The following is a 12,777-nucleotide window of genomic DNA, read 5'->3' as shown; positions in this document are numbered from 1 at the left end:
GGGTCTCGCTAAATTGTTTCGTAAGGATAAGGAATAAGCAGGTTGAAACTGTTTCGTAATATAAGTAAAAGCAGGTTGAAATTGCTCCCCATACGTCACCAAGTAGTTTGGTGCCTTGTCTCCTGGTTAGTAATGGTGTGTATGTAGCGTGTTTCAAGACTGCGGGCGGGCTCTGTCTTGGCCCGATGGCGGCCACACTCCACCACACGACGCGCCGGCGTCGCCAACGTCAGACGCGACACGCGAATTTCGAGGGGGCCGTTATTTTCCTGGATGCGGTGTGTCGAGAAGATGGCGAAAAAGCCAAGCAACTCTCCCTAAAGCCCAAAGGCATCATTCTTAGGGCAGCGCTAGGTCTCGATCCTTCCCTTGATGATGTGCTAGAACCGCCAATCCCCCCTACTAACCAGCTCGCAGCATCTCCTGTCTCCCGCTGCACCGAGAATCCTATCCTTTATAACCACCATCCCCCAGCCCATTCCCTCTCCTTTCTTCATCCCCATCGCGCCGTTCCCCATTATTTCTCTTGTTCCATCTTATTTCTTCCACCCAATCCCACAAAAAAGCTCCAATATGAACTTCAAGGCTCTCTTTGCCACTGTTGCCCTTCTTGCGACCGCCTGGGCCGAAGATCTTACCGTCAACTCTCCCGTAAGGATACTCATCTCGACCCCATGGAAAGCTCGCTGACGCCCGGTATGTAGGCTTCTGTGGTTGTCTGTCGTAAGTAACCTTTGGCCAATGGGGTCAACGCCTCAAGTCGATAGCTTTGGGTATCAACATGTTAAGACGTATAACTAACTCTGATAATGCAGAGCCTGTCGCCCTCTCATGGAGCGGTGGTACTGCTCCTTATATCGTGTAAGTACTCTTCTAGAGTCTGTCCAGCATTATTTCGTCCTTTGCCCTTTGCCATATGACACGCTTTCCAGCGCCGAAGGGCAGGCAAATCACAAATTAATGGACAAGTGAACAGCTGTAGCATCTGCAGCAGGGTCTTTGTCTTTGTCATTGCCACGTCGTTTGGAAACCAACAACCAGTTCTGATCAGAGTAACTGACTTGCTTGTTTTGTAGCGCCGTTATTCCCGGAGGCCAGTCGTCCGCCGCGGCTCTTGAGACCATCTCTGACAGCGAGTCCGGTACCCAAGTGACTTGGAACGCCGATATTGATGCCGGCACCTCCATTACTTTCAAGATCACCGATGCTAGTGGCTCGATCCAGTACTCATCTCCCGTTACCATCCAGGACGGCGACTCCTCTTGTGTCAGCAGCAGCAGTAGCAACAGCACCTCTGCTGCTAGCGGTTCGGATTCTAGCGCCAGCTCGTCAGCCACCTCCAGCGCTGACTCAACTGGTGCTGCTGCTGGTGGCGCTGCTTCCGGCTCTTCTGCTGCTGCCTCTGACGCTTCCACTGCTGCTGCCTCTGGCTCTTCTACTGCTGCCGCCTCTGGCTCTTCTGACACTGCCTCCGCTTCGTAAGTCCACAATCGGTTATAAACTTCTGTGGGTGTGAAAGATAACATGATTGCAGAACAAGTGCTAGCGGTTCATCTGCTGCATCTTCTGCCGCCGACTCAACTGCGTAAGCTTCCCTTACGACCGTCAATTAATTTGTCAACTGATGATTCACCTGTAGCGCCGGTTCTTCTGGCTCTGCCGGGACCGCTTCGGGCTCCGGCACCGCTGCTGCTTCTGCCGCTGACAGCACGGCTTCTGATTCTGCTGCAGTGCCTCTTGCCGTCCAGATCCCTGCTGTTGGCCTTGCCGTCATTGGTGGTCTTGCCGCTCTTCTTTAAAGATGAATAGGCCCATTCATTGCTTGGGAGGTTGAGATTTGTATCCTATATGTACGCGACATGATAATAGATTGACGATTTACAAAACTTCCCGTTTTCCACACATTCCCTGCATGTTGCCTATTATCTATGGACATCCGAAGTTCATGTGTATGAATTCATTCTTTTATTATTTATTATTCAGACTGCAGACAATCCTGGAAGCTGGCATGGCCGATGATTAAGATGGAATTGAACGTATTTCGTTGCATCCATGACATTAATATACTCCGTACTCTTCCTTCAGAGCCTGTTTCCTAACTTCCAAGAGTACTTTCGCCATCTCGTCTTTGCTGGGCATTGTGGGGAACTCGAGACTTTCCGCATCAAGCACACCAAGGAATGCTGCAGCTTGCGCTTGTGCAGCAGCAACTGCTGTCTCGGAGGCGATGTTCTGTCCCTCGGCAACACTGTTGATAGCAACGCTTGTGTCCGTCTTTGACTTTTTGGCTTCCTCTTGCTCCTCCTTTTGACCCCCTTCTTCCAGGTCATTCACACCCTTATATTTACGCTTACTCTTCCCCGTTCCTTTCAAAGCTTTCTCGCTCTTTTGAGGCGCTTCTTCATTCTCTTGAAGTTGCGTCGGGTCTACCGAAGCGTCGGGAAGCTTGGACGATATTGAAACGGGGTAACGGGGAAGGAGAGTCTCGTCAGAAATGCCGAGAGTAGAGGCTGATTTTCGAACTTGGTCTTCCCATCCTATTGCACAGATAAGCTTCATAAGTTTTTGCTCCAAAAGATATCGCATATGATGGATAGCATACCTTCTCGAGCTTCCACATCTTCTGTATCAATCAGCTCCTTATCCAGTTCGTCTTCATCACCATAATAATCAGGTCCCTGATGTCTGAACATTTGAAATGAAGCGGTGCGTGCAGATTCCTCAGTTGCTTGTTGCGTAGAACGGGTAAACAGCTCTTTAACGCCTGGGAGTTCTTTGGCTCGACCAAAATACCTGACAGAGAGAAGAAACATGTAAGTGCACGCCCATCGAGACGGTAAAGCGCAACCCACTTGTAACCTCTTGTACCAGGAACTTCTCTGCCTTCATCATCCGTCATCACCCCCGCCGCCCTCCTGTAATTGGCGCCGCCCAAATTAATGATCTGGTTCTCCCACGCCCTTTTCTCACGGAAAAGCTGATTGATCTCATCGTTGAGGTCCCGCACTTGATAGTCCGTTAAAGCAACTAGTGATCAAAAAAGTTAGAATGCAATCGACGAGTACAGCATCCCATGTCAAGCGGGATAAAGAAAACGTCTCACCGTCCTGTATCTTGCTGACTTTCCTGCTGATATCCCTCAATATATCTCCTCTCCATCTCTCCGCTTCTCTCAGACTTGTACAGCTACTGGCCATTCGAGGGCGCCGGTCTCCTTTTTGGCGAGTGCCTATGCCCATATCAATGGCTTGCTGCTCCCGAAAGCGGTAGAGCATGGACTGCGCCTTTTCAGAGTTTCGAGCCATGGTGATATATATTAATCAAGACTTTCTTTGATATAAGTAAATTGTGATGGCTGGATAGGAATTCGAGGAAAGCGTCTAGGTATCAGATGATACGATAAATGAAGATGGATGGCCCAACGACAAGATGCTTGCAAAAGCCAGCGAAGCAGCTGTAACGCAGGTTACGCAGGTGAATGTAAGAATGTCCAATTATACATATTACGTAATGTCCTTTTGAACCGTAGCTTTTTATTATTAAAATTATTTTAGCAGAGCTCCAAAAATGAGCTTCCAAGATCCGTCAAGTTGTCAAGGTTGTCAACGCTGCGTGTGGGGAAAAACTGCTTAAATAATTCTGTAAACGGTCAGTGAGCAATATCCCTAAAGAGTGCTACATGAAAACTGTAATACCTTGCCTGTAATCGTTTTAAAACTCGTAAGACCCAAAGAGCTTGAAATACTCCTTTACAATAGTCTTTCCAGGGCATGCATACGACTCGCTCCCGTAGCCGATTGCGGTATTGTCCCTTCCTGCACATTTATTACAATTGGAGTACCAGATGCAAGTGTCAAGCTTCTTGATGCCTAAATTAGGATCAATCACTACTACATACATTCCAGCGACGTTCGAAGATGAGCGGCAGGCTAAAAACCATTTAAGTAGTTCAATCATGACACAGCTGCATGCTTATATAATTGAAGTACAGAATCTGCGCACAAAGAAGCGCATCGCCTGACCAATATGTATGCCCACGACTTATTCTTCTTCTGAGTCAGATTCTTGCTCGGAAAGGAACTGCCAATATGTGAGTGTGATTCTTATAAATTCACCGAAGGACTCACCTTCACAAGGGGTTCTGCAACCTTCAAAAAATGGCCCTTGCCATTCGGCTTGGCGCCCTTCTGATGCCAATAGATTATAGCCTGGTCAGACACAACATCTGCGTTGTACAACACCTTCAAAATCTGGACAAAGGACTTGATAATGCGGGTATCTGTATAGCAATATACTTGGACGGCATTGATAAGGTTGACCTGGGCCTTGGCTGACTGACAGAACGTCTCAAGGATAGAGGCGTAACGCTATCAATTACGGTGCGATTAACAAAGTTCAGTGGACTAAAAAGCCAGGGAAATCCCACTCACGGTAATATGGGAAATAACAAAAGTGTCAATTTGGTCAGAACGAGCAGTCCAGTCCACAGTACCCATGAGAGCAAGCCAGATCCATTCAGAAAGATCTGCCTCGGACACTGGCCTTTCAGACTGTTGTAACTTGAGGGCTTCAATGATCTATCTCGCATCAGCTCCGTCTATCCTTTCCCCAGGAAAGCACTTGAACATACCTGGTCAGAAGTCTCATCGTCGTTGATCATTCTCTCCACCGCCTGTACAGTTTCGTCCTTGACTTCGCCCAACGCCAACTTGGCGTACCAATCATTGACTACTTGTAAGTTCTCCTCCCTAAAGTGCGCCTCAAGATGCTTTCTGTCTCGAATTTGTAGAGGGAACACGGCAAGAATGCTCTTGAGACCTGATCTCCTGAGCGTGGATCCAAATTGGTCGATAGACTGGCGCGACAAATAAGTCTTGATGAATGCAGTCAAAAAGTTGAGAGCGACATTGTCCTTCACGACGTGCTCCTTTGCGAGCGATTGAAGACAGCGGGAAGAAATTTGCAACTCGATAGTGAGCAATGCGGTTGCTTCAGCGAGCTTTTCACGAGACTTGACGTCCCATTTGGGAAGGTAAGAAAGTACCCCAGGAAGGAAGTTCTCCTCGAGTGGCTTTTGAAGGTATTTATACCTTTGCATCACTCGCTTGAGAACTTCAATCATACCTTTCACACCATCTTTGAACGCATCGGGGGCATCGTCCGGTTGCAAAATGTAGACAGGAGAGCGCTTGTCGTCGAGATAAGATCCTCCGGGTTGCAGTAGTCCACCTACGAAAAGAAGCTCGAATAGCTGTTCAGAGTACTTCAAAAACTCAAGAGTGGAGCCAGCTTGCACTAGCTTTGCAACAAGGGCGTCTTTGGTGATGGGGTGGGGGAGAAGAGCAAGATGGAGAAGAAGAGCGTCTCTAAAAGCTGAATAGATATAATATCAGCAGCCACTACCTCTAAGAATTAGAACTTACCTTCTGGCTCAAACTTTGCTGTGGCTTTCGCCTGACCCTTTCTCTGCTTTATCCTTACTCCGGTGAGGGATGGTTTTTTATCCGTTGTCGGAGCATTACCTGAGGAGGTCGACGTTGGCGTGTGAGACATACAATATGGAATTTGTGCGAGTTACAGTAGGGATAATGAATAGGAAAGAAAAGATGAGATGATGAGATCTATATGTCGTGCGCATTATCCATCATTAATTCGCTGCTGTCCTTTTATAGTGGAAATTAGTTACGTAATTTGTAAGGAAACAAGCTGCTGGTTGGGTCATCGTCTTCTCCACAACGTTCGCCCGCTTTCCTTCTTCGCGTTCTTCCATTCTCTGTCATATTACGTAAGTGTTTCTTTCGGCAAAACGACACCAGCGAGCAGAAGAGGAGGTTGAAACCGTTACACTTTCAAAAAAAAAATTAAAAAAGCACTGTATGTATAGTAAACCTTTTTCTTGTTGTCCCTATCAGGGCTAAAGTTGTCAGCAATAGCGTAGCAACTGTGAAATAAAAATGTGCAATCCCGCCAGAGGCCAATATTAAATGCAGAAACTTGATCGAATCTCATACTGATTCTTCCTCCTATTATGGTAGCAAGTATTATTGTCGTTGGTAACTGATACACGCGTTCGTTGTATACGGCCAACCATAACTTGATGACACAAAGCCAGCCGTTGGTTTATTCCACTACAATACAATGTAAAACTGCCCCACAATCCTTTAGACCTCCCATGATGCATACTGATCATCTATCTTCCCTTCACGGTGCTACAAGTCCGCCTTCAGGCTCTCTATGCTAATCAATATTTGCAATGTCCCTTCCATCTGGCATACGGCACCACATCTCTCACATTACCCAAGCCAGTCACCCATCCAACCCATCTATCCCATCCCATACCCCAACCCCCATGGGGCGCACTTCCGTACTTTCTTAAGTCAAGATACCAATTATATTCTTCCTTTTTCATCCCCATTTCTTCGATCGCATGAGTGAGTTCAGTCAAACGATGCTCACGAAGAGAGCCGCCAGCCATCTCACCCCAGTGAGGAAATAGAAGGTCAAAGCATTCCACCGTTGAACCTTGCGATGCGTGGGTTTTTTCGTTTTCTATGGTGGAAGGGGTGGGGAGCATGTAAAAGGGCTTTAGCTCCTTGGGATACCTCGTCACAAATACCGGTCCGTTGAAATGCGCCGCCAAAAGCTTTTCGTGATCTGTGGATATTCCTTGACCCCATAAAGGTGGTGGGGATATCGTAGAGGGCGAATCGGCGTGCAAAGAAGAAAGTAGCTCAAGAGCCGACGTGTAGGTAATACGGGTGAAAGGCTTGTCCATTACCAGTTGCAAATGATATAAGGGGTCTGCGAATTCCTGAGCCGGATCAATCACAGATCCAAGGTCATCAACATCGCGAAGAGACTTGGCGACGATACTCAAGTCGTCCCTCAACCTCTTTCCCCTTTTTTCACCATTCAATATATTCCCAACAGTACTTTTCACACCTTCCTCAACTACGCTCAACAGTCCATCCAAATCATTTTCCCAAGCGACTTCGGCTTCAAGCATATGAAATTCGGATAAATGTCTAGATGTCAATGAGGGTTCAGCTCGAAAAGAGGGAGATAGGGTGTAGGTTCGGGAGAGCGCATGCGTGGGAGCTTCAAGGTGCAGTTGAGCTGAAACAGTGAGATGGACTGGATGAGGGAAGAATGGCTGAGGAGAGCTAGATGACGACGGAGGTGGGTGATCAACGATGGTGAAGACTTCTCCAGCGCCTTCACAATCCGACCCAGTCAGTATTGGCGTGTGAACGTGGACAAAATCGTGACTCTTCAAGTCGTCAGCAGCAACAATGAACTGCATCAGGAAATACTAACCTCGAACCAATCATGCCAGTCTCGAGCTAACGCATCCCGTATCCGCATGACTGCCGCTGTTTGAGACGTCCGGAATCTCAGATGGGCATTATCCCGAAGGACTGAAGCAGGTAGCGACTTCTTCTGAATGGGATAGGCCTATCCTTACTCTACTAGTGAGAAGATTTGCGTAGATAATGGATAACGGTGAATGACACACCTCGGCATCACATGTACCCAGCACTTGGGCATCTTCAACAACAAGTTCGACATCTTGTCCTCGCCCTCGTGACTGCTCTAATCTTCCTTTGAGCTTGGCACTAGCCCCGATACTCAAACTAGGTTAAAAAAATTAAACTCGTTTCATTGGCAAAAATATAACAATGGCTCGGATGATGATGAGAAATTGGCGAGAGCGGCATGTAACAGACAGCTTACCCTTCGGCCTTGCTCTTTCCTTTCAACACCGCTTGAATATTCTCGCCAGTGCTACCATCGCTCACTTCCACAAATGCCACATTCTTGTGAGCCCTCACAGACTTGATCCATCCATTAACTTCCACAGGCTCGTTCGCGCATGATACCGTTTCAAGGTGAGTGGTGGAAGAGACAGACGGAAGAGTGGAACGACGCGAAGAGAGCAAAGAGCGGATAGTCGGAGGGAGGGACGAAAGCCTGCGCTGAGTTGAGCGCATGGCCTATAGAGAAACGGATGTACTGAGAGATGGATGAGGGGATTTCAAACTTATGAATTGCTAAAACTCACGTATTGATCTGCTTCTATCTATGTCATATCCCATTAGAAATAAAACCATCCTGTGTCCTATTACGTACGCACAGTTAGCAAGCGGAAATAAGAAATTACGTACGCACGTGTCCTAGGCTCGGCACTAGCCCATCGACGGACATTGGCCGGTCTCTGACGAGGCACGAAGTTCTGAGGAGGGGCTTGTTACAAGCACTAAATGCATGTATTATATGCTGCTTCTGTTTCTACTGCTTCGCTTGGGAGGTCTGGAAGTTTCATCATCTCTATGCTTATCATCGTGATCTCAGCTCCATACTCTCTTTTCTGTCAATGGGCAGCCTTTTGTTTCTAATAGTAACATCAACTCGCACATTGTTTGTATGTTGTCGTCATTAAAGGATGAGACATTCCGAAGCTAGGAATCTGCATAGAAGGGTCTTCCACATTCTCTCCCTTCCCATCGGGATTGAAGATATAGTGCATACCGATTTCAGTCTGCTGGATCCGGCAAAATTGAAATCAGCTTCTTTCCAATATTACCTAGTAAGGGACCTTGTTTCATGCCAAAATCCGATACTTGCCTCATAAGGGACATCACTACCAGTACCACCGCTCTCAGGGTTGACCTTCGTCATTGTAATAGGACCTGCTGCCTTTTGAATGGATCTGCTTATGGCAGGCTCCTTTTTCGGCCCAACTGACGGCGCCTTGCTGCCTGATACTTTCTCGTTAGAAACCTCTTTTTCCCTCACCACCTTCAGCTTCGTTAGCTCTTTTTCGTTGGTTGAGTCACTGTTGGAAATTGTTTGGGAAAAGCTTGAAGACGACGATGAAGAATTAGAAAGGATTGTAGAAAGTTTTTCCCCCTGGGGTATAGGATGATTTAACTCTTGGGAAACGATTTGGAACGAATAGAAGATAAGTAGTAGGAACCCAAGGGTCATGTTCACTATCCTCAAAAATTAGCCTTGTGATCCATATGTGGTGAGGAAGAAAGGTAGTTCTACTCGAGCTGATGCCAATGATCGTCACCAAATTTTTGGTCCTACATAACTTCCGTCTTTGTCTGCGAGATAAATTTGTTAAATGTAAGCAATGTTTCTATCTGGCTGTGAACAACACCCACCTGTCCTCTACGGCCTGCTTATTCGCTTTACCTTCGTTGATCTTCGCAATCTCTTGGTTTCTCTTGCCCTCCTCTCTTTTAGGTGTGGCCGTTACTGTCGCAGGTTCTCCTGATGCCTTTCCTTTTTTCGACGATAACTTCTGCTTGCCTGCGGTCATGCTATCTTTTCCTAGTTCTTTTTCACTTTCTCCCTTCTCTGTTTTTCCTTTCAATTTCTTCTCAGTTTCTGGTTTTGGCTTCATGTTCTTCTCAGAACCTTCCTCTTCCTCGACTTTTCCAAGTCTCACCCTATTAAAATGACCCCTTATCATAATAGTCAGCGTGTTCGATTGAGTTGCCAGCTCTGAACTTGTAATGGACAATGGCGCACAATTGAAGATGAGTCCCTTTCTCCCACCATAGCTCCTTTCCTTCCCTTGCTGCCTTCCCCATAGGAAAGGGCCATGGCATCATCTTGTTTAACCTTGTAGCCAGAAAGGCCGAAGGGTGAGCCCTCAAATCGTCCCAAGGTGAAATCTCTTCTTCTTTCTTTGTCTCTTCCTTAGAAATTTCTCTTTTCTTCCCTGCTGTAGGTTTATCTTCTTTGACTGAGGGCGTCTTATTCTCTTCCACCTGGGTGCTAGGAACGGGTACGAAGGTGTTCCAGACGATTGCGACTCTACAATTGATAAGCTTTAAATATTTTATAAGGCCATAAAGCTTGAAGACAGGAACGTACAGAAGGAAGGCTGTGACCATATGAACATACGTGACATGTATTGGTGGTACTCCCGGTAGTAACCCGAGCATTTGAACGACTTTATGTGAGTCAGACTGCCGACCAATGATGTATGACCTAACGTAGTTGGAGCTTACGAAGTGCACTAATGATGATGAAGAATCCCCATTTTAAGGCGGGATCTGCAACATACCTGTAGAATATTAGGGGCTGCTTCGAATATGAGACTTCCATCTTCTTAATGTGCTTACCACACACGGTCTACAGCCGGAATAAGGGCTGGCATGACATTGGCAGCCATGAATAAGACTAGGCCGAGCATTAACAGTGCGTAGATGGGAGATGTTCCTCCATTTTCGTCCACAGGGATGTATGTGTGGTAAGTGTAAGGTTGGGAAATATGATGGTACACAGGGTACGTCATATCAAGTACTAGAGTACGACCATTGCAAGCTTGCACTCATCAGATATAATTTCTGAGGTCAGTCAGTCAATCAGTTTATGACCAAGTTTGCAACCTCAAACTAGCATCAAAGGATGGCCATTGAAAGGTTTCTCATTCTGTTTGCTGCATCGGTCTATCAGGGGGTTGTTTGACCATATACGAAAGCTCTGAAAGTCGTGCAACCTTTGAGACTGACCTATCGTCTGGCCATAAGCTTATCAACATGCTCTCTCACACTTTCTTCCCATTCGTACCATGTAACAGAGGAGTACCAGTCGTTTCGGACCATGCACTCCGCCTGTCTGACATTCGGTCGTCCATCTTATCAACATTTGTCAGCTACTACGGAAAGATCCCGACAAGGAAAAATAAAACCTTGTCAGACTTACCCCTGATACCTTCCTTTCCCTGAGGTAAAACCTTCATACAACGGAGCACTCCCTCAAAGCTGAATCCCATCCTTTTGGATGCTGCTTGGCTGGCGGAGTTAAGTGTCGTAGTGAGCCACTGACACCTCCTGAGCCCCAGTCCACCCTGAGAAGGGTGATCGAGGATGCGATGCATGATCAGACCGGAACAGTGGGTTTGCACGTGCGTCCTCTAGTTTAAATCATCATGATCAGCTATACCCAATCCCATGGCAGGGTTCTTACATGGTATGGAGGAAGAATGGTGATATAGCCGGGCTCTGAAATCATAGCCTGATAGCTCGAGTTGATCATCCCGATGATCCCTGCAAATTCGTAATCTTCCGGAGCAACTGTTTTGTCCTGGGAATTAGGTGGTTCCGAGAAGATGGCAAAAAATTGAGAGTCCTTGAGATCGTGTCAGAGATTCCTTGGAGAAGAGATGTCGGTTTGTACCCACGGAAGGTGCCCTGCAGGTAGTCTCTATCCAAACAAGTACGTCACCCAAGTCTTCAAAGGGTTTGACACCGAGCCACCTCAATACCTCTGGGTATTTTGTCACACCATCATAAATGAGTTGGGCATGGAGAGATGGCTGATGGAATTATGCTCAGCATGAGATTTGTTCTCCAGATAGATAAGGGCTGGACGTACTACCAGCGGCCTGAGCTCGACTCGATCTGACCTGAGCTCCTTGACTTCGAAGACGTAGTTAAAGTCATACTGGTCTGGGGGGGTGGTGAGGTGTATATCCTTTGGGAGATTGCTGAAGGGATGTTGGTAGGAGTTGAGGTATGACATTGCGCGGGAGATGACGGTCCATTGCCGTCTCACGTTCGGCTAATTTAATACTGGTCTGCGAGTCGGATATTCCCCCCTCCCCAACGCTAACCGACGATAAGCACAACCGACTTCGACTCGGCGAGGACTGCTAGTTCTCTTGAAATAACCGAGATGTTCAAAACAAGTCCAGTCCGGCATCAATGCATTCAAATACTTGTTATACCACTGACTTGCTCTGAATGCTATACCATAACACGCCAATACTACTGTACAATGTCAAAATCCGCGCTTGAGGCCAACATTCTACACCCAGCATTCAGCGCTCATGTACTAAAAATCCCAATCTCTAGATGGCGGTGTTCCGTTTGTACTCCCCTAATGTCTTTCTCTTTGGGGCTCTTCTTCCATTGGAAGCGTCTCCTGCCATCTCTTCTCCACTTCCGTTCCCCGGAACGCTTCATGCAGAACTTGTCGCACATCTTCAACGAAAACAAATTCGATTCCGCCCTTGACGGACTCTGGAACGTTCTCGTCAATGTCTGGTTTACATCCCGCAGGAACGATGAGCTCTGTTGAGTTGTACTTGGTCAGCGGCGTATGACTCTTAGCTATGGGATAGCTCACTTTTAATACCAGCCCGGTGTGCGGCTAAAATTTTCTCCTTGAGGCCTCCAACAGGCAACACCTGTCCAAGCAAACTAATCTCACCCGTCATAGCAATATCTGGGTCCACTCGTGTTTTGGTGAACAACGAGACGAAAGCTGTCAGGATAGCCGTACCGGCTGATGGACCCTCCTTTCCAATACCACCCTCCGGCATGTGTAAGTGCACGTCTCGATCGTTCAAGGTGGCTTCAGCTTCTGACTTTGTGATGCCTAGCAGATAAGCATTGGACTTGACCCAGGACATGGCGATTTGCGCGGATTCTCTAATCACTTCTCCAAGTTTACCGGTCAATTGAAGGTTTCCTTTGCCGGGCATGGACTGGATGTGATGTCAGTTTGCTTCTGTCTGCTACGAGTGAAGATGTACTGACGTTAATCTCAACGGGCATGACCGCGCCAGAGCCATTACCAAGATACCCCAGACCAGTACTCACACCTGCAGGAGGCGAGTGGGTGTAAAGCCTGTCCTTATGGTAGAGAGGTCTATTTGTTTCATTGCAATCAGCCATTACTCCACGCCTTCATCGGACAAGTTCACTCACGGCCCGACATAGTCCTTCAGATTCTCTTGTGTAACCTTGACATGTA

The 12,777-nt window shown here is 47.2% G+C and overlaps 7 protein-coding genes across 8 annotated transcripts in view; 1 reads left to right on the top strand and 6 right to left on the bottom strand.

The window, feature by feature from the left end:
• The first annotated feature begins 230 nt into the window (after positions 1–230).
• CND03920 (hypothetical protein) lies at positions 231–1,971 on the top strand. Its single transcript, XM_570633.2, has 6 exons — positions 231–651; positions 705–723; positions 816–861; positions 1,077–1,478; positions 1,535–1,585; positions 1,640–1,971. The coding sequence occupies exons 1-6, from the start codon at positions 574–576 to the stop codon at positions 1,797–1,799; spliced, it is 756 nt and encodes a 251-aa protein (XP_570633.1). The 5' UTR covers positions 231–573; the 3' UTR covers positions 1,800–1,971.
• A 70-nt stretch (positions 1,972–2,041) lies between these two features.
• On the bottom strand, positions 2,042–3,413 carry CND03910 (conserved hypothetical protein). Its single transcript, XM_570628.1, has 4 exons — positions 3,104–3,413; positions 2,853–3,027; positions 2,603–2,793; positions 2,042–2,537 (listed from the first exon to the last, which is right to left on the bottom strand). The coding sequence occupies exons 1-4, from the start codon at positions 3,303–3,305 to the stop codon at positions 2,059–2,061; spliced, it is 1,047 nt and encodes a 348-aa protein (XP_570628.1). The 5' UTR covers positions 3,306–3,413; the 3' UTR covers positions 2,042–2,058.
• A 538-nt stretch (positions 3,414–3,951) lies between these two features.
• Positions 3,952–5,619, bottom strand: CND03900 (conserved hypothetical protein). Its single transcript, XM_570162.1, has 5 exons — positions 5,424–5,619; positions 4,631–5,373; positions 4,431–4,577; positions 4,128–4,367; positions 3,952–4,080 (listed from the first exon to the last, which is right to left on the bottom strand). Exons 1-5 carry the CDS (start codon positions 5,551–5,553, stop codon positions 4,042–4,044), a joined length of 1,299 nt encoding a protein of 432 aa, XP_570162.1. The 5' UTR covers positions 5,554–5,619; the 3' UTR covers positions 3,952–4,041.
• A 542-nt stretch (positions 5,620–6,161) lies between these two features.
• Positions 6,162–8,080, bottom strand: CND03890 (asparagine-tRNA ligase, putative). 2 transcript variants are annotated; one of them, XM_570627.2, is made up of 5 exons: positions 8,063–8,080; positions 7,735–7,994; positions 7,517–7,634; positions 7,318–7,455; positions 6,162–7,270 (listed from the first exon to the last, which is right to left on the bottom strand). In XM_570627.2, the coding sequence occupies exons 2-5, from the start codon at positions 7,989–7,991 to the stop codon at positions 6,242–6,244; spliced, it is 1,542 nt and encodes a 513-aa protein (XP_570627.2). In that variant the 5' UTR covers positions 7,992–7,994; positions 8,063–8,080; the 3' UTR covers positions 6,162–6,241. The 2 variants fall into 2 exon arrangements, with proteins under 2 accessions (XP_570627.2, XP_024514345.1); XM_024658492.1 differs by lacking the exon at positions 8,063–8,080 and having other exon boundaries at positions 7,735–8,051.
• Positions 8,081–8,272: 192 nt separating this feature from the next.
• Positions 8,273–10,424, bottom strand: CND03880 (expressed protein). Its single transcript, XM_570164.2, has 8 exons — positions 10,140–10,424; positions 10,026–10,081; positions 9,889–9,967; positions 9,541–9,828; positions 9,171–9,473; positions 9,052–9,110; positions 8,626–8,993; positions 8,273–8,539 (listed from the first exon to the last, which is right to left on the bottom strand). The coding sequence occupies exons 1-8, from the start codon at positions 10,310–10,312 to the stop codon at positions 8,405–8,407; spliced, it is 1,461 nt and encodes a 486-aa protein (XP_570164.1). The 5' UTR covers positions 10,313–10,424; the 3' UTR covers positions 8,273–8,404.
• Positions 10,425–10,440: 16 nt separating this feature from the next.
• On the bottom strand, positions 10,441–11,568 carry CND03870 (expressed protein). The gene is made up of 5 exons (XM_570165.2): positions 11,395–11,568; positions 11,201–11,335; positions 10,987–11,148; positions 10,723–10,933; positions 10,441–10,654 (listed from the first exon to the last, which is right to left on the bottom strand). Exons 1-5 carry the CDS (start codon positions 11,539–11,541, stop codon positions 10,530–10,532), a joined length of 780 nt encoding a protein of 259 aa, XP_570165.1. The 5' UTR covers positions 11,542–11,568; the 3' UTR covers positions 10,441–10,529.
• A 140-nt stretch (positions 11,569–11,708) lies between these two features.
• Positions 11,709–12,777, bottom strand: part of CND03865 (hypothetical protein) — a 3,982-nt gene continuing 2,913 nt past the window's right edge. The window contains exons 5-8 of the mRNA XM_570626.2: positions 12,732–12,777; positions 12,561–12,672; positions 12,148–12,508; positions 11,709–12,092 (exon numbers count right to left, since the gene is read on the bottom strand). The exon at positions 12,732–12,777 is cut by the window's right edge and continues 226 nt beyond it. Of these exons, the coding sequence (XP_570626.2) occupies positions 11,899–12,092; positions 12,148–12,508; positions 12,561–12,672; positions 12,732–12,777 (713 nt within the window). The 3' untranslated portion in view covers positions 11,709–11,898. The remainder of the gene's footprint in view (positions 12,093–12,147; positions 12,509–12,560; positions 12,673–12,731) is intronic.

The sequence above is a fragment of the Cryptococcus neoformans genome, assembly GCF_000091045.1.
Source record: "Cryptococcus neoformans var. neoformans JEC21 chromosome 4 sequence".
NCBI classification, from domain to species: domain Eukaryota; kingdom Fungi; phylum Basidiomycota; class Tremellomycetes; order Tremellales; family Cryptococcaceae; genus Cryptococcus; species Cryptococcus deneoformans.
The sequence above is the reverse complement of the archived record's forward strand: the minus strand, read 5'-3'. Positions and strand labels throughout refer to the sequence as shown.